The 18596-nt window shown below is 42.1% G+C and overlaps 1 protein-coding gene across 1 annotated transcript in view; it reads left to right on the top strand.

Moving 5' to 3' along the window:
* The window catches only part of INTS3 (integrator complex subunit 3), an 883995-nt gene that overhangs the window by 220764 nt on the left and 644635 nt on the right, over positions 1–18596 (top strand). Inside the window, 3 exon segments of the mRNA XM_053719732.1 lie at positions 8584–8668; positions 9334–9400; positions 9773–9917. Coding sequence (XP_053575707.1) covers positions 8584–8668; positions 9334–9400; positions 9773–9917 — 297 coding nt within the window.

The following is an 18596-nucleotide window of genomic DNA, read 5'->3' as shown; positions in this document are numbered from 1 at the left end:
CTGCGGCTGACTGCCTGGAGATTGAACGCTTGATTTTATCCAAGCGGGGATTCTCTGAGTCGGTCATAGATACCTTGATTCAGGCTCGAAAGCCTGTCACTAGGAAGATTTATCATAAGATATGGTGTAAATATCTCTATTGGTATGAATCCAAAGGCTACTCATGGAGTAAGATCAGGATTCCTAGGATTTTGTCCTTTCTCCAAGGAGGATTGGAGAAGGGGTTATCAGCTAGTTCCCTAAAGGGACAGATATCTGCTTTGTCAATTTTACTGCACACGCGTCTGGCAGATGTTCCAGACGTTCAGTCGTTCTGTCAGGCTTTAGTTAGAATCAAGCCTGTGTTTAAACCTGTTGCTCCGCCATGGAGTTTGAATTTAGTTCTTAAAGTTCTTCAAGGGGTTCCGTTTGAACCTATGCATTCCATAGATATTAAGCTTCTATCTTGGAAAGTTCTGTTTTTAGTTACTATCTCTTCGGCTCGAAGAGTTTCTGAACTATCTGCATTGCAATGCGACTTGCCTTATGTTGTTTTTCATTCTGATAAGGTGGTTTTGCGTACCAAACCTGGATTCCTTCCTAAGGTTGTTACTAATAGGAATATTAATCAGGAAATTGTTGTTCCTTCCCTGTGTCCTAATCCTTCCTCTAAGAAGGAGCGTCTGTTGCACAACTTGGACGTGGTTTGTGCTTTGAAGTTTTACTTACAAGCGACCAAAGATTTCCGTCAAACATCTTCTCTGTTTGTTGTCTATTCTGGAATGCGTAGAGGTCAAAAAGCTACGGCTACCTCTTTCTTTTTGGCTGAAAAGCATCATCCGTTTGGCATACGAGACTGCTGGACAGCAGCCTCCTGAAAGAATTACAGCTCACTCTACTAGAGCGGTGGCTTCCACATGGGTTTTTAAAAATGATGCTTCTGTTAACCGATTTGTAACGCTGCGACTTGGTCTTCACTTCATACCTTTTCCAAATTTTCCAAATTTGATACTTTTGCTTCTTCGGAGGCTTTTTTTGGGAGATAAGTTCTTCAAGCAGTGGTGCCTTCTGTTTAGGCATCTGTCTTGTCCCTCCCGTTCATCCGTGTCCTATAGCTTTGGTATTGTATCCCACAAGTAAAGGATGAATCCGTGGACTCGTCGTACCTTATAGAAGAAAAGTAAATTTATGCTTACCTGATAAATTAATTTCTTCTATGGTACGACGAGTCCACGGCCCACCCTGTCATTTTAAGACAGATTATATTTTTTTGATTTTAAACTTCAGTCACCTCTGCACCTTTTAGTTTCTCCTTTTTCTTCCTGTACCTTTGGTCGAATGACTGGGGGGTGGAGCTAATGGAGGAGCTATATAGACAGCTCTGCTGTGGTGCTCTTTGCCACTTCCTGTTAGCAGGAGGATAATATCCCACAAGTAAAGGATGAATCTGTGGACTCGTCGTACCATAGAAGAAATTAATTTATCAGGTAAGCATAAATTTACTTTTTTTTTTTTTTCACGATTCAGATAGAGCAGGCAATTTTAAACAACTTTCTAATTTAATCCTGTTATCAATTTATTTTTAAAAACACGATGAGTCCACGGATTTAATCCTTACTTTTGGGATTGCGCCTCCTGGTCAGCAGGAGGAGGCAAAGAGCACCACAGCAGAGCATATATACTGAAGCTCCTCCCTTCCCTCCCACACCAGTCATTCTCTTTCCCTACGTTAGTGATAGGAAGAGGTAAAGTGAGGTGTTACTTATAGAGTATTCAATCAAGAGTTTATTATTTTTAAAGTAGTGCCAGAGAGTGCTGCTTGGTTCTAGGGTGTAGCCGTAGTCCATATCAGTCTCTACAGTAGAGCTTTTGGTGGCTTTAGAGCAATAGGAACTGGTGGGACATAATTCTTACTGCACCTCTTATACATTGATGCTGCTCTTCTCCTAACAGCCTAAGCAACATTAACTCACTTTATGGTTTTCCACAGGGCTATGGGAGGAAGAGGACCTCCTAAACCTGCTGAGCTGCCCTGCTGTCGGGCAGAATACAAAGGTAAGTGCTGACTTTTTTATTCTGGGTCTGAAAAAAGATTCAGGACAGAGGAAGTAGCACTTTTTTTGTGACATAAAAACTCCTACATATATCTAAAGGGAGGATTCTGTGACAGCATTTTCTTCGCAGGCACTGGGGCTGAGGAGATTTGAAGGTGGCTTCTCTGGGGTTTTGTATAGATTCAATCACGCAGCAGACTTAACATTACTCTGTTAATGTGTTAATTTTATTGACCAAGCTGACTACCGAGCTGACTACAAGAGGGCTCAGGGAGTGTGATTGTTTTGTGTACGGTAATGTACTTTGACCCCAGGCTTTAAATGTAAGGTTCAGACCTCCCGGAGTACTAATTCTGAAATTAGTAATGGCGACCGGGAGAGGTGTGTGGAACGCCCACAACGGGCGGGGTTATGTTTGGCGCCGTTTTTGGAGCGCAATTTTCTATCTCTTGGCAGATTAAGGGATTGTGTGTTTCACGCCCAGAAGGGAGGAGTTATGTCCGACTGAGACTGCACTCGCTATTTTCCTTCCGTTCATCGGAGGGTCGGCGGTTTTTCTCTCCTAGCACAATACTTAGTGCTGTCGTTAGGTGACTCCGGATCTGCTTGTGAATTATGTGAGGTTACATTTAAGCATGAAGTTCTGATGCTCACCTCAGCAAGGTTTATCTGAGATGTACGTAGGGGACATCATTCTTACGTTCTATTCTAGTTTTTTTCTGCACTTACAAATAAAGAGTTGCAGTTTAAAATTTAAAGTAACAGTAATGTTTGTTTAGCTGTTAATTTTATTAAAGGAGTTTCAGTTTTCTCTTTCATCCGTTGTGATTTGGATGGCACAAAAGCACACAAAAATAGTTACTTTTAGATTTAAAGAGATAGTAACGTTTTTTATGTGTGAATTCTATTACAAAATTGCAGTTGTTTATTGGTTACTTCATCCTTTGTGACTGGATGGAATAAAAGCACACAAATACAGTTACTTTAAGATTTAAAGAGATAGTAACGTTTTTTTATGTGTGAATTCTATTACAGACTTGCAGCTGTTTATTGGTTACTTCATCCTTTATGGACTTTGGATGGAATAAAAGCACACAAAAATAGTTATTTTTAAGATTTAAAGAGACAGTAACGTCTTTTATGTGTAAATTTTATTAAAGAATTTTCAGCTATTTGTTCATTCCTCCTTTGTATTTTAGGAGGGCATAAAGACACACAACCATAAGTTACTTTTACGATTAAAGTGACAGTAACATTTTTTTATGCCACAAAATTCTCCTATAGTGTCCCACTACATTTTTTGGCCCCCATGTAGTGCCCTGCGCTTCCTTTTACACTCCACTCGGAGTTATGATGTATTATATGGTTTTCTCACGAGGTAGAAAACATTGCTAGAGGCAATTTTTCAGTAGTTTTCTTCCTAATGGTTCTTCCATGTTACTGAAGAGGGGAGGATACTTTGGGATTATCTGTGAGAGAATTCTCAGACTCAGATGGAATTGTTACTTGAGGAGATTTTTTTTTTTATCTAGCCTGGGCGACCCCAACATAGTACATCCAGTAAAGACATTTCCGGTGTACCTATACTAGTGCGTCCAGTGAATTACTGGACAGATAGCTCAGCATGCTAAGGCACTGTGGCTGAGCTCGGTGGCATCCTAAGGGTTGCAACACTCAGCTTTTCATCTTTCCAAGGTTGATAAAATGAGCAGCGCATTTAGACCCTTACAGTTACGAGTGATTTGCCGCGCTTTACAAGTACCACATATGTACATACATTTTACAAATCTTTCCCATTGCCGACTCAGCATAAGGAGGCTGGAAACACATTTCCTAGGGGGGACGGAGTAGTTTCAGCTTAGCTAGGTGAACTGTTATACCCTTAGAGGATAGGTGCTTTGGACAAAGATTACAAGTGGGAGGTACTCCTGGGCTTCCAATGGCAACCTGGTGTGTACTTGTATACCGTCACTAGTGCGACGGTGGTTGGTTTGATGCGTTGTCTGATGCTATTAAGTCAGAAGCTTCCCTAGATATAAACCCAGGACATGATTAAAAACTTTCAAGATGGCTAATTCCTTTATTTCAAATTCTTCAACTTCTCAAACTGGGAGCATAATTTGCTCTGTTCCAGCTCTCTAGGTTTTATGGTTAGAGCTTTGTTCTACGAACATATGCTCTATGTCTAAGCTTTTAGTGATTCCTTACAAGGAGAAGTCTCTGTTGGGACCTGGCTGGATGGAAATATTATTTTTTAAATTGTTAAAAAAAAAAAAAAAAAAATCCATATAGCCTGCTGTTGAATCAAAGACAGCATGAAGGACATGCCCCTGATCCGGGATCGGCCTTTGTAGGGGGCAAACTTTCCGCCTTCGCTCAGGCTTGGGTATGAGATGTTCGGGATCCCTGAGCAATAGCAAATAGTGTCCCAGGGATACAAATTTGAGTTCAAAAGTTTTCCTTCCAGAGGCAGGTTTCTGTTTTCAAGATTATCTGCAGATCAGACAAAAGGAGAGGCGTTCTTACACTGTGTAGGAGACCTCTCACATCTAGGAGTGATTGTTCCAGTTCCAATATAAGTACAGTTTCTGGGTTTCTTATCCCAAACGGGTTGTGGTCCTAAAGGAGGAGGGAACCTTCAGACCACTTTTTAGATCTCGAGTCTACTAAAAAATTTCAGTCGACCGTCTCAAGATGGAAACTATTCGTTTCATTCTTTCCTTGATCCATAAGGGTCAATTAATGACATCAGTGGATTTAAAGGACGCGTACTTTCATGTGCCATTCTCGAGAATCATCTTAAGTTCTAAGGTTTGTCATTCTAGACAAACGCTTTCAGTTTGTGGTTTTTCCTTTGGGTCTTGCCACAGCTCTCAGTTCTCATAAAGGCTTCGGGATTGCTGTTGGCGGTGCTTCGGTTCGCGACATTGCAGTGGCGCCCTATCTGAACGACTGAACTAGTCCAGGCGCCATCCTTATAGCAAGTAAGATTTTTCAAGGACATGGTGTTTTCCTACAGTGATCTCATGGGTGAAGGGTCAATTTGGAAAAGTGTTCCTTAGTCCCAAGCACAAGGGTATCTTTCTGGGGAATCATACTAAATTACGTATCAATGAAGATTTTTCTGACAGAGGTCAGGAACTCAAAGTTTATTGATACTTGTATAATCCTTCAGTCCACTCCTCGGCCTTCAGGGGCTCAGGGCATGGAGGTAATCGGGCTGATGGGGACGACTTTGGACATCATGTTTGCTCGGTTCCATCTCAGACCTCTGCAGCTAAACATGCTCAGGCAATGGAACGGGAATTAGGCAGACTTGTCTTCTCGGATAATTCTGGATCAGGAGACGAAGAGCTCTCTTCAATGGTAGTTATCTCTGGATCATCTCTCCCAGGGGTCTTGCTTTCGCAGACCATCTTGAGTGCTTGTAACAACAGACACCAGCCTTCTGGTGTGGGGAGCAGTCTGGGGTTCCCTGGAGACTCAAGGAGTTTGAACTCTGTCAGAGTCTGTTCTTTCTATAAATATTCTGGAGCTGATAGAGATCTACAATGCTCTTCTGGACTGGACTTGGTTAGTCACGGTCCAGTTTTATTAGGTTCTAGTCGGTCAGCTTATTTTTCAAGCTTGCATCTATCACCTGGAAGGAACGAGGAGTTCTTTAGCGATGATAGAGGTAGTCAAAATAATCTAGTGGGCAGTAGTCCATTTTGGTTACCTATCGGCAATCCACATCCCAGGGGTGGACAATTGGGAGGCAGATTTCCTGAGCAGGTAGACTTTTTCTCCAAGGGAGTGGGAACTCCATCCGAAAGTGTTCTCTAACATAGTTCTCCAGTGGGGTCTCCCAAGAATGGGATTTCATGGCGCCCCGTCAAAATTCCAAGCTCCCGAGATTTGGATCAAGGTCCAGGGACCCCCCTAGCGGATCTGATAGATGTTCTGGCGGTTCCTTGGTCCTTCAATCTTGCATGCCTTTTTCCTCCGTTTACGCTTTTTCCTCGAATCAAGCAGGAGGAGGCATCAGTGATCCTCATGGCTCCGGCGTGGCCTTGCAGGATTTGGTATGCAGACCTGGTGGACATGTCATCTCTGCCACCTTGAAGATTTTCATTGAGGAGGGTTCTTCTCATTCAAGGACATTTCGTTCACCCTAAATCTAGTTTCTCTGAAGCTGATTGCTTGGAGTTTGTACGGTTAATCTTATCCAAGCTGGGTTTTTTTCTGATTCGGTCATAGAGACCATGATGCAGGTTCGTAAGCCTGTAACTACAAGGATTTACCATAAGATATGGCGTATCTATCTTTATTGGCGTGAGTCCATGAGCTACTCATGGAGTTGAGTTGGATTCTCAGAATTTTGTCTTTCTCCACGAGGGTTTGGAGAAAGGTTTTTGTTGACAAGTTCCCTAAATGATCTAATTTCTGCTTTGTCTATTTTGTTACACAAACGTCTGGCAGATGTTCCAGATGTGCAATCTTTTGTCAGGCCTTGGTTAGGGTCAGGCCTGTGTTCAGAACAGTTACTCCTCCATGGAGTCTGAATTTAGTTTTTAAGGTCAAGGGGCTCAGTTTGAGCCTATGCATTCCTTAGATATTAAGTTGTTATCTTGGAAAGTTTTATTCTTATTTTCCATTCGGATAAGGTGGCTTTACGTACTATTCTAGGATTTCTACCTAAGGTTGTTTAAGACAGAAACTTTAATCTGGAGATTGTTTTTCCTTTCTTGTATCCTAATCCTTCTTCTCAGAAGGAACATCTTTTGCACAATTTGGACGTAGTCTGTGCTTTATAATTTTACTTACAAGCGACTAATGACTTCGTCAATCGTCTTCTCTATTTGTCATTTTTTCTGGAAAACATAAGGGTCAGAAAGCTACGGCTACCTCTCTTTCTTTTTGACTGAAGACTGAAGAGTATCATCCGTTTGGCATAGGAGACTGCTGGACAGCAGCCTCCTGACAGAGTTACGGCTCATTCCACCAGGACTGTTGCTTCCTCATGGGCATTCAAAAATGATGCTTCTGTTGAACAGATTTGCAAGGCTGCAACTTGGTCCTCTCTTCACACTTTTTCTAAATTTTACAAATTTGATACTTTTGTTTCGGCTGAGGCTGTTTTTTTTGGGAGATGGGTTCTTCAAGCAGTGATGCCTTCCGTTTAGGTTCCCCTGTCTTGTCCCTCCCTTTTCATCCGTGTACTCTAGCAGTGGTATTGTATCCCACAAGTAAGGATGAAATCCGTGGACTCGTGTCTTTAAAAAGAAAAGAAAATTTATGCTTCTTTTTAGAAACGATGAGTCCACGGCCCCGCCCTGTTCTATGAGACAGGTTATTAATTTTTGTAAACTTCAGGCACCTCTGCACCTTGGCTTTTCCTTTCTCTTCCTAACTTCGGTCGAATGACTGGAGTGGGAGGGAAGGGAGGAGCTATATATACATCTCTGCTGTGGTGCTCTTTGCCTCCTCCTGCTGACCATAATGCGTTATCCCACAAGTAAGGATGAAATCCGTGGACTCATCGTGTCTAAAAAGAAACAAATTTATCAGGTAAGCATAAATTTTCTTTTTCTTCTTGGTATCTTTATTTAAAAAGCAGGAATGTAAGCTTAGAGTCGGCCCATTTTTGGTTTAGCACCTGGGTAGTGCTACCCAGGTGCTAAACAAAAAATGGGCCGGCTCCTAAGCTTACATTCAAATGAAGATACCAAGAGAATGATGAAAAATTGATAATAGGAGTAAATTAGAAAGTTTCTTAAAATTACATGCGCGTCTGAATCACGAAAGAAAAAAAAAAAATTGTGTTTCATACCCATTTCATATACTTGAAAGTTACTATCAAATCACCTCTTTCCCTTCTCTTCTCTATGTAATAGTGCTTTGCCTCAGTTCATTAATGACTTTTGTCTTTGTTAAATGTTATCCTCCTGATCTATCCTAAATAGTCACATTCATAAGTACTCTTATCTGGTGCACATTAAAGTTTCATGAATGAGTGCCCGGTTTTTAAAAATACTATTAAAAACAGGTGCACTATTGTTCATGAAACTTTACATTGCTGCGTTTTATTTTTTATAAATACCTTCTTCTTTAGCAAACACAGACCGCAATACTCTGCCCCAGCTCATCTGTACTTAGCACTTATGTGACGAAACCAGCTTCCTCTATTCACGGCGTGGCCTCACGAGATGGACGCTCTGGGGTGCACACCATGATTGGAGGAAGCCAGTTTTGTCATTGATGAGGTAAGTTCAGAGGAGCTGCGGACGAGGGATCCCCGGTCTGGGTTTGCTAAAGAAAAGGTAAGTTTAAAAAAAAAAAAACACTGCAATGTAAAGTTTCATGGATGAAAGTGGCCCTGTTTTTAATACTATTTTTAAAAACCGGGCACTCATTCATGAAACTTTACATTCACTTTAACTTTTCACAGGAATTCTGTAAGTTAAAGAGCATTGAGCTTTTCATACCATATAAGGATGGCAAAGTAGGATACTTTATTCTTAATGGTAGTAATAATGTGCCCAACTCATGCCTTTGCTTATGTTTGCAGCTGGTGTGGCTGGTACGTGAGCTGGTGAAAAGTGGGGTCCTTGGAGCAGACGGGGTGTGTATGACCTTCATGAAGCAGATAGCTGGTGAGTTATTAAGAGACTAAGAGTTATAATACCCAAATAACACAAGCAATAATGAGATAGTAATACATTTTTTAATGCATGGTATTTATTGGCATTTAAGTTTTGTGTTGCTCCCCAGACATCCTGTCAGGGTAAGCACAATTAACTAGACTTAATTGCATAAAAAAACCTGCTACATAAGTCATGACATCAGCATTGCAATGTATTTTTCCCTGTGCTTGATTAATAAACATTTTATGCGAGATTTAAGTGTGCATTTTATATCTCTTTATGATAAACATAGCCATTCCTGAGCTCTCTCGTATTCTCTGTGCTTTGTATGCTCACTCTGTCCTTTCGCCTCTCTCTGTTTCCTGTTCACTCGCAACTCCTTGCTCTACTTTCTGCTCGCTTTCCATACCTACTCTCTCACCCCTCCATCTACCATCTCAAAATCTTTTCTTCTGCATTATCACAACCTGTGAGGGACTCTTTAGCAGCCCTTGATTTTGTTACACACAAAATGAATGTAATCTTAGCCTTTGTCACTTGAAAGCGTCAGCCCTGGGAGCAGGATGTAATTACTGCTCTCAGGAACGCATTATAATCTTGGCACTACTTGGGAAAATGACAAGTCTCTTCTCTCTCATCTCTCCCCTCATCTGTCCTCTCCATCTTATTCCCAGGGGGGGATATATCTGCCAAGAATATTTGGCTGTCGGAGAGTGTATTGGAGATCCTGATGGACCAAAGGTAAGAGTTCTCTTGAGAGTATGAATTTGTAATTTTGTAGTTTAACTCTTCTGGGAACAGTTTGCGTTAAAGGCCGGTATGTTATAAATTCTAAATTCGTTTTTTTGTTTTTAGTGTTTTGCACTTGGTGCAACTTTTTCTAGTTTTGAAACTGTTAGATGAATCCCACTTACAAAAATCAAAAAACAAATAATGTGTCTCATCACCAACTCCATTAGGTATCCCTAATTCTTCTCCCCAATGTTTAATCCATTTACCACATTCCTTAGATTTGTATGCCCTGCTACCCACTCCCCCCCATCTCAGACTGTTCCTTGATCCCAAGATATTAATAAAGGATTTATGTGATGAAATGAATGTATTGTTTTTAAGGGAGTGGGTGTTGAAGAGCAGCATCCTGATAGCAATGTCTGTGTATACTTACCTACGTCTTATTGTGGATCACCATGGAACACCACAGTTACTTACTCTAAGACAGAAAGAAGTGGATTTCTGCATGATGCTTTTGCGAGAGCGGGTAAGTTCAGCCACTCACTTTCCCTATGCCCTTGTGCAAGCAGGGGTATTATGTACTTAAAGGGCCCATAATACCCAAATGTTTAAACACTTGAAAGTGATGCAGCATAGCTGTAAAAAGCTGACTAGAAAATATCACCTGAACATCTCTATGTAAAAAAGAAAGATATTTTACCTCAAAAGTTCCTCAGTAGCCACATCCCATTGTAAAGGATTTCTAAGCAGCATATTAGTATGTCTGTCCTGGGACAGCTGGAAGGATGAGCCTCGTGCACTCTCATATTATTTCCCTATTCAGATTAGGGAAGTTTACAATGAAATCTCATGAGAGTTAAGTCAAATCTCATGAGATCACAGTAAAAGAGTTCATGACCTCAGCACTGCTGATGCTGATTGGCTGCTGTTCATTTCTTCATTTTTTTAAAAAAATTTTTTACCTGCAGCTGGGAGCAGCGGAGTATAACTTTTTACACAGAACTCACACTGCTGAGCTGAGGAGATTGTGAGGTAAAATATCTTCCTTTCTCTTGCAAGGTGTATCCAGTCCACGGATTCATCCTTACTTGTGGGATATTCTCATTCCCTACAGGGAAGTGGCAAAGAGAGCACACAGCAGAGCTGTCCATATAGCTCCCCCTCTAGCTCCACCCCCCCAGTCATTCTCTTTGCCGGCTCTAGCAGTAGGGCCTCTCCACGGGAGGGTAAAGTGAATGTGGTGTTAGATTTGTAGTTTTATATCTTCAATCAAAAGTTTATTTTTAAATGGTACCGGTTTGTACTATTTACTCTCTGGCAGAAAGTGATGAAGAATTCTGCTGAGAGGAAAATGATTTTTGCATGTTGTAACTAAAATCCACTGCTGTTCCCACACAGGACTGAGGAGTACCAGAAAACTTCAGTTGGGGGGAACAGTTTGCAGGCTTAACTGCATTAAGGTATGTTCAGTCATCTTTTTTCTAGTCAAGACCAGATAATGCTAGAAGACTGACAAGATTCCCCATGTGGGAAGGGTAAGCCATGTTCTGAGACTCAGTATAGAATTAAAGGCTTATTTAACAGGGCTCAATAGGCTGGTTGACACTGTTGCTGGGCAATCGATTATTTAATTTACACAAATACTCGCTGTAGACACTTTTAAACACTTTTGGTGTGTTCCGTTTTTTTTTTCCACATGGCATTATTTTAGTCACCTAAATGTGATTTTGAAGGCCTCACAACTCCGGAGTGGAGTGGGAGGGGGCCCTATTTTCGTGCCTCAGTTGCGCAGTTCATTTCATCAGACAGTTCATGCTGCCTTCACATGGAGGGTCCAGAGACTGTTTGAGGACCTCAAAGAAGCTGTTTTCCCCAAAACTAATCCCTAAGGGCAGGTAGGGCCACAGCAGGCTGCTGTGGCAAGGTGCTGTAGTTTGTTAACCGGTTGTGGGCTTTAGGCTGCTCCGGTTAGGGCATTAAGGGGTTAATCAGGCTGAAACTTGGTGTGCAATCATATCGAAGCATTAGGCACATACTGTGAAAATTTCAAAAGGATTGGTACATTTTTCACTAATTTGTAAAATTTGTGTGCGCTTTTTATTTCTTAAAGGCACAGTACCGTTTTTTTTCCAAACCTGCTTGCATATAATACTAATCTGTTTAACATGTCTGACACTAAGGAAAAGCCTTGTTCTATGTGTTCAGTAGCCATGGTGGAACCCCTCTCAAAATGTGTCCCAAGTGCACTAATGTGTCTATACACTTTAAAGATCATATTGTGTCACTTAAAAATGTAGCCCTAGATGATTCTATGACGGAAGGTAATGAGGATAGTCCGCCTTCCTCTCCCCAGGTGTCATCACCAGTTACGCACCCGCCTCAAGCAATACCTAGTACCTCTAGTGCATTGGCACCTATTACATTGCATCAACTAGCGACAGTCATGGATAATTCCCTTGCGGCCTTTCTATCCCAAACTGCCGATTTTCCCTACAAAGCGAGATAGCTCTGTTTTAAGAACAGATTATGTGCAGTCGGAAGCTTTGGGAGGTTTATCTGACGTACCCCTCACAACACTCTGATGTGGGAGCGAGGGATGTGATGTCTGAGGGAGAAATCTCTGACTCAGGAAAGTTTCTCAACGGGCAGAATCAGATTCACTAGCGTTTAAATTTAAGTTGGAACACCTCCGCGTTTTGCTTAGGGATGTTTTAACCACTCTGGATGATTGTGAACCCTATGGTGGTTCCAGAGAAATTGTGTAAGATGGACAAATACCTTGAAGTCCCTGTATACACTGATGCGTTTCCGATCCCTAAGAGGGTGGCGGATATTGTGGCTAAGGAGTGGGAGTGACCAGGTGTCCCTTTTGTAAGTGAACATCGAAAAAAGTTCTCTGTCCCCGCTCACAAGGGTTCCCTTCCTGGGAACACTAACAGACTCGGTAGAAATGAAAATATTTCTGACGGAGGTCAGGAAGTTAAAGCTTGTAACTACTTGCCGAGTTCTTCATTCCATTCCTCGGCCATCTGTAGCCCAGTGCATGGAGGTAATCGGATTAATGGTAGCGGCAATGGACGTAGTCCCTTTTGCGCGAATACATCTCAGACCACTGCAAACTGTGCATGCTCAAACAGTGGAATGGGGATTATGCAGATTTGTCTCCTCAAATACAACTGGACCAGGGAACCAGAGATTCTCTTCTCTGGTGGTTGTCTCAGGATCACCTGTCTCAGGGAATATGCTTCGCCAGGACCAGAGTGGATCATTGTAACGACCGACGCCCAGTCTGTTAGGCTGGGGTGCGGTCCTGGGAAAGCTCAGGGGCTTATGGTCTTGGGAAGAGTCTCTTCTCCCGATAAACATTTTGGAACTGAGAGCGATATTCAACACGCTTCAGGCATGGCCTCAACTAGCTGCGGCCAAATTCATCAGATTTCAGTCGGACAACATCACGACTGTAGCGTACATCAATCATCAGGGGGGAACAAAGAGTTCCCTAGCGATGAAGGAAGTAACCAAAATAATCAGGTGGGCGGAGGATCACTCCTGCCACCTATCAGCAATTCCACATCCCCAGGAGTAGACAACTGGGAGGCGGATTTTCTAAGTCGTCAGACTTTTCACCCGGGGGAGTGGGAACTCCACCCCGGAGGTTTTTGCCTCAGCTGACCCAGCTATGGGGCATTCCAGAGTTGGATCTGATGGCGTTCCGTCAGAACACCAAACTTCCTCTCTACGGGTCGAGGTCCAGGGACCCCAAGGCGGCATTGATAGATGCTCTAGCAGTGCCTTTGTCCTTCAATCTGGCTTATGTCTTTCCACCGTTTCCTCTTCTCCCTCGTCTGGTCGCCAGAATCAAACAGGAGAAGGCTTCGGTTAATTCTGATAGCGCCCTGCGTGGCCACGCAGGACTTGGTATGCAGACCTAGTGGACATGTCATCTGTCCCACCATGGACACTGCCAACGAGGCAGGATCTTCTAATACAGGGTCCATTCAAGCATCCAAATTTAGTTTCTCTGCGGCTGACTGCTTGGAGATTGAACGCTTAATTCTATCTAAGCGTGGTTTCTCTGAATCAGTTATAGATACTCTGATCCAGGCTAGAAAGCCTGTCACCAGGAAAATTTATAATAAGATATGGCGGAAATATCTTTGTTGGTGTGAATCCAAGAGTTACTCGTGGAGTAAGATTAGGATTCCCAGGATATTGTCTTTTCTCCAAGACGGATTGGAGAAAGGTTTGTCAGCTAGTTCCTTAAAGGGACAGATATCTGCTCTGTCTATCCTTTTACACAAGCGTCTGGCAGAGGAAGGGGTACCAGACGTTCAAGCGTTTGCTCAGGCTTTAGTCAGAATCAAGCCTGTCTATAAACCTGTGGCTCCGCCATGGAGTTTAAATGTAGTTCTTTCAGTTCTTCAAGGGGTTCCGTTTGAACCTTTGCATTCCATAGATATTAAGTTATTATCTTGGAAAGTTTTGTTTTTGGTAGCTATATCTTCTGCTCGAAGAGTTTCTGAATTGTCTGCTTTGCAGTGTAATTCACCCTATCTGGTGTTCCATGCAGATAAGGTTGTTTTGCGTACCAAACCTGGTTTTCTTCCTAAAGTTGTTTCTAATAAGAATATTAACCAGGAAATCATTGTTCCCTCTCTGTGTCCTAATCCATCTTCAAAGAAGGAACGGCTATTACACAATCTTGATGTGGGTTCGTGCTTTAAATTCTATTTACAAGCAACTAAAGATTTCAGACAAACATCATCCTTGTTTGTTGTCTATTCTGGTAAGAGGAGAGGTCAGAAAGGGACTGCTACCTCTCTTTCCTTCTGGCTGAAAAGCATCATCCGATTGGCTTATGAGACTGCTGGACAGCAGCCTCCTGAACGAATTACCGCTCATTCTACCAGAGCTGTGGCTTCCACATGGGCTTTCAAGAATGAGGCTTCTGTTGAACAGATTTGTAAGGCAGCGACTTGGTCTTCACTGCATACTTTTGCCAAATTTTACAAATTCGATACTTTTGCTTCTTCGGAGGCTATTTTTGGGAGAAAGGTTTTGCAAGCAGTGGTGCCTTCCATTTAGGTTACCTGTCTTGTTCCCTCCCTTCATCCGTGTCCTAAAGCTTTGGTATTGGTATCCCACAAGTAAGGATGAATCCGTGGACTGGATACACCTTGCAAGAGAAAACAGAATTTATGCTTACCTGATAAATTACTTTCTCTTGCGGTGTATCCAGTCCACGGCCCGCCCTGGCAATTAAGTCAGGTTAAAATTTTTTGTTTAAACTACAGTCACCACTGCACCCTATAGTTTCTCCTTTTCTCCTAACCTTTGGTCGAATGACTGGGGGGGTGGAGCTAGAGGGGGAGCTATATGGACAGCTCTGCTGTGTGCTCTCTTTGCCACTTCCTGTAGGGGAATGAGAATATCCCACAAGTAAGGATGAATCCGTGGACTGGATACACCGCAAGAGAAAGTAATTTATCAGGTAAGCATAAATTCTGTTTTTTTACATAGAGATGCTCAGGTGATATTTTCCTGTCAGCTTTTTAGTTATACTGCATCAGTTTCAAGTGATTTAGCATATGAGTATTATGTCCCTTTAATGCAATGGGGGAACAGATGTATTTATAAACAAGGGTTACACTCTCATCCAGCTGTGTGTATATTCCCCTGTAGAGTTTGAAGTCAAGCACATCGTTGCAGGCATGCTTTAGGATAATATCTCACATTCAGCTTTGAGTACATACATGAACAAAATGGAGACTTGCATCTACCGTTTGCATGTTGGTCTGGATAACGAGGCCTTACACCTTATTATGTTTGAGCATTCATAGAAGGGGACACATTGTGTGCATGAATCCTGGTGACTGCAGCATTGTGCTAATAGATACTGATGTTCACCTGTGTGCACATACATCTAGGCAATTGATACATCAAGCTATATGCATATTCACTTGTATAATGGGGACAAAAGTCTGTTATGTAAAATGTGAACTCACATCAAGCTTTTATGTACATGCATTTGGATACATGTTTGGGTTATATGGAAATATGCCCTGCTCTGTTTGCATGCATCTCTCTGTTGGAAACTAATATAAGCTATGTGTACATGCATTAGTTGTGTGTACAAGCTTTTGGATAATGGTATCTCACACTAGCTACATACTCTTGTATTGTGGTGATGGGGACTCATGTGGGGTTATATACGTATAGGCTTTTGGAAAATGGGGATTAATAGTCAGCTAATTACATATGCATTACAACAATGAGGCTAATGTCTAGCTGTGTGTATGCGAGGACTCATAACTATCTGAATGCACATGCACTGGTATTATTGGGAGTCATGTCAAGTCCCATCTGCTTATCTACACAAAAATTAAGATAGCTGGGATCTTATCCACCTGTCTACATACACCGGGATAATGGGGCTCTAACATTCAGCTCTGTCTACATAAATCAAAATAATTGTTACTTATCCACCTGCGTTTGCGCGTCCTGGTATAATGCATATTTCTCTTGTAAGGTGTATCCAGTCCACGGATCTCCATTACTTGTGGGATATTCTTCTTCCCAACAGGAAGTTGCAAGAGGATCACCCACAGCAGAGCTGCTATATAGCTCCTCCCCTAACTGCCATATCCAGTCATTCTCTTGCAATTCTCAACAAGCATGGAGGTAGTAAGAGAGAAGTGGTATAACGTAGTTGTCTTTTTTTCTTCAATCAAAAAGTTTATTATTTTTAATGGTACCAGAGTTGTACTATTTTGTCCCAGGCAGAAAATAGAAGAAGAATCTGCCTGTGATTTCTATGATCTTAGCAGGTTGTAACTAAGATCCATTCCTGTTCTCACACATGACTGAAGAGAGAGGTAACTTCAGCGGGGGAATGGCGTGCAGGTTATCCTGCTATGAGGTATGTGCAGTTAAAATTTTTCTAGAAGATGTGAATGCTAGAAAATGCTGCTGATACCAGATTTATGTAAGGTAAGCCTGAATACAGTGATTTAATAGCGACTGGTACATGCTTACTTTCTGAGGTAATACTCTTATATATTTACAATATAAAACGTTTGCTGGCATTTAAACGTTTTTTATATATACTTTGGTGATAAAACTTTATTGGGGCCTAGTTTTTTCCACATGGCTGGCTTAAATTTGCCTAGAAACAGTTTCCTCGAGGCCTTCCACTGTTTACTATAAGTGGGGAGGGGCCTAATTAACGCTTTTTTTGCGCAGTAACTTTTACAGACTGAGACATCCCAGCTTCCTCCAGGAGTTCCCTGAATGCTATACGGACCTCTCTCAAGGGCTCTAAGGCTTTCCAAAAATCGTTTGTTGGTGAAGGTAGGCCCCACAGCAAGGCTGTGGCAATTTGGTGTGACTGTTTAAAAAACGTCTATCGTTTTTTTTTATCCGTTTTTTGAACTAAGGGGTTAATCATCCATTTGCAAGTGGGCTGCAATGCTCTGTTAGCTTATTATACACACTGTAAAAAATTTCATTTGATTTACTGCTTTTTTTCACTGTTTTTCAATTCCTGACAAAAATTTGTTTCTCTAAAGGCACAGTACCGTTTTTACTTTTTGCTTGTTAACTTGATTTAAAGTGTTTTTCCCAAGCTTGCTGGTCTCATTGCTAGTCTGTTTAAACATGTCTGACATAGAGGAAACTCCCTGTTCATTATGTTTAGAAGCCATGGTGGAACCCCCTCTTAGAATGTGTACCAAATGTACTGATTTCACTCTTAAGTAATAAAGATTATATTCTGTCTTTAAAACATTTATCACCAGAGGAATCTGACGAGGGGGGAAGTTATGCCGACTAACTCGCCCCACGTGTCAGACCCTTTGACTCCCGCTCAAGGGACTCACGCTCTAATGGCGCCAAGTACATCTAGTGCGCCCATAGCGTTTACTTACAAGACATGGCGGCAGTCATGGACAATACCCTGTCAGCGGTATTATCCAGACTACCTGGGTTTAGAGGAAAGCGAGACAGCTCTGGAGTTAGAAGAAATACAGAGCATACTGACCGCTTTAAGAGCTATGTCTGATACTCCCTCACAATATACAGAAGCTGAGGAAGGAGAGCTTCTTTCTGTGGGTGATGTTTTCTGATTCAGGGAAAAGATTAAACCTGATTCTGATATGTCTACATTTAAATTTTAAGCGAGGCTTTTAGCCTGCTCTGAATGACTGTGATAACAATTGCAAGTGCCAGAAAAATTGTGTAGATTGGACAAATACTATGCAGTTCCGGGTGTTGCACTGATGTTTTTCAAATACCTAAAAGGTTTACAGGAAATATTACTAAGGAATGGGATAGACCAGGTGTGCCGTTCTCTCACCCTCCTATTCTTTAAGAAAATGTTTCCAATAGATGCCACCACACGGGACTTATGGCAGACAGTCCCTAAGGTGGAGGGACGCAGTTTCTACTCTAGCTAAGTGTACTACTATCCCTGTCAAGGACAGTTGTGCTCTTCCTCAGATCCAATGGATAAAAAGTTAGTGGGTTACCTTAAAAAATGTTTATTCAACTCAAGGGTTTTATTCTACAGCCCCTTGCATGCATTGCCCCAGTCACTGCTGCTGCCGGCTTATGGTTTTGAGTCTCTGGAGAGGCTATACCGGTAGAGACACCATTGGATGACATACTTGACAAGACTAGAGCACTTAAGCTAGCCAATTCTTTTGTTTCTGATGCCATTGTTCATTTGACTAAACTAACGGCTAAGAATTCTGGTTTTGCTATTCAAGGCGCAGGGCGCTATGGCTTAAATCGATGGTCAGCTGACGTTACTTCAAAGTCTAAGCTGCCTTAACATTCCCTTAAGGGTGCAAGACCCTACTTCGGGCCTGGTTTGAAGGAGATCATTTCTGATATCACTGGAGGAAAAGGTCATGCCCTTCCTCAGGATAGGTCCAAATCAAGGGCCAAACTATACTAATTTTCGTGCCTTTCGAAACTTCAAGGCAAGAGTACGGCATCAACTTCTCTAATGCAAAACAAGAGGGAACTTTTGCCTCAGTCCAAGTCGGTCTGGAGACCTAACCAGACCTGGAACAAAGGTTAGCAGGCCAAAAGCCTGCTGCTGCCTCTAAGTCAGCATGAACGATCAGCCCCCTATCCGGTAACGGATCTAGTAGGGGGCAGACTTTCGCTCTTCGCCCAGGCTTGGGCAAGAGATGTCCAGGAT

This window comes from Bombina bombina, chromosome 1 (genome assembly GCF_027579735.1).
Source record: "Bombina bombina isolate aBomBom1 chromosome 1, aBomBom1.pri, whole genome shotgun sequence".
In the NCBI taxonomy this organism is placed as follows: Eukaryota; Metazoa; Chordata; class Amphibia; order Anura; family Bombinatoridae; genus Bombina; species Bombina bombina.
This window is presented reverse-complemented; position numbering and strand designations above follow the sequence as displayed.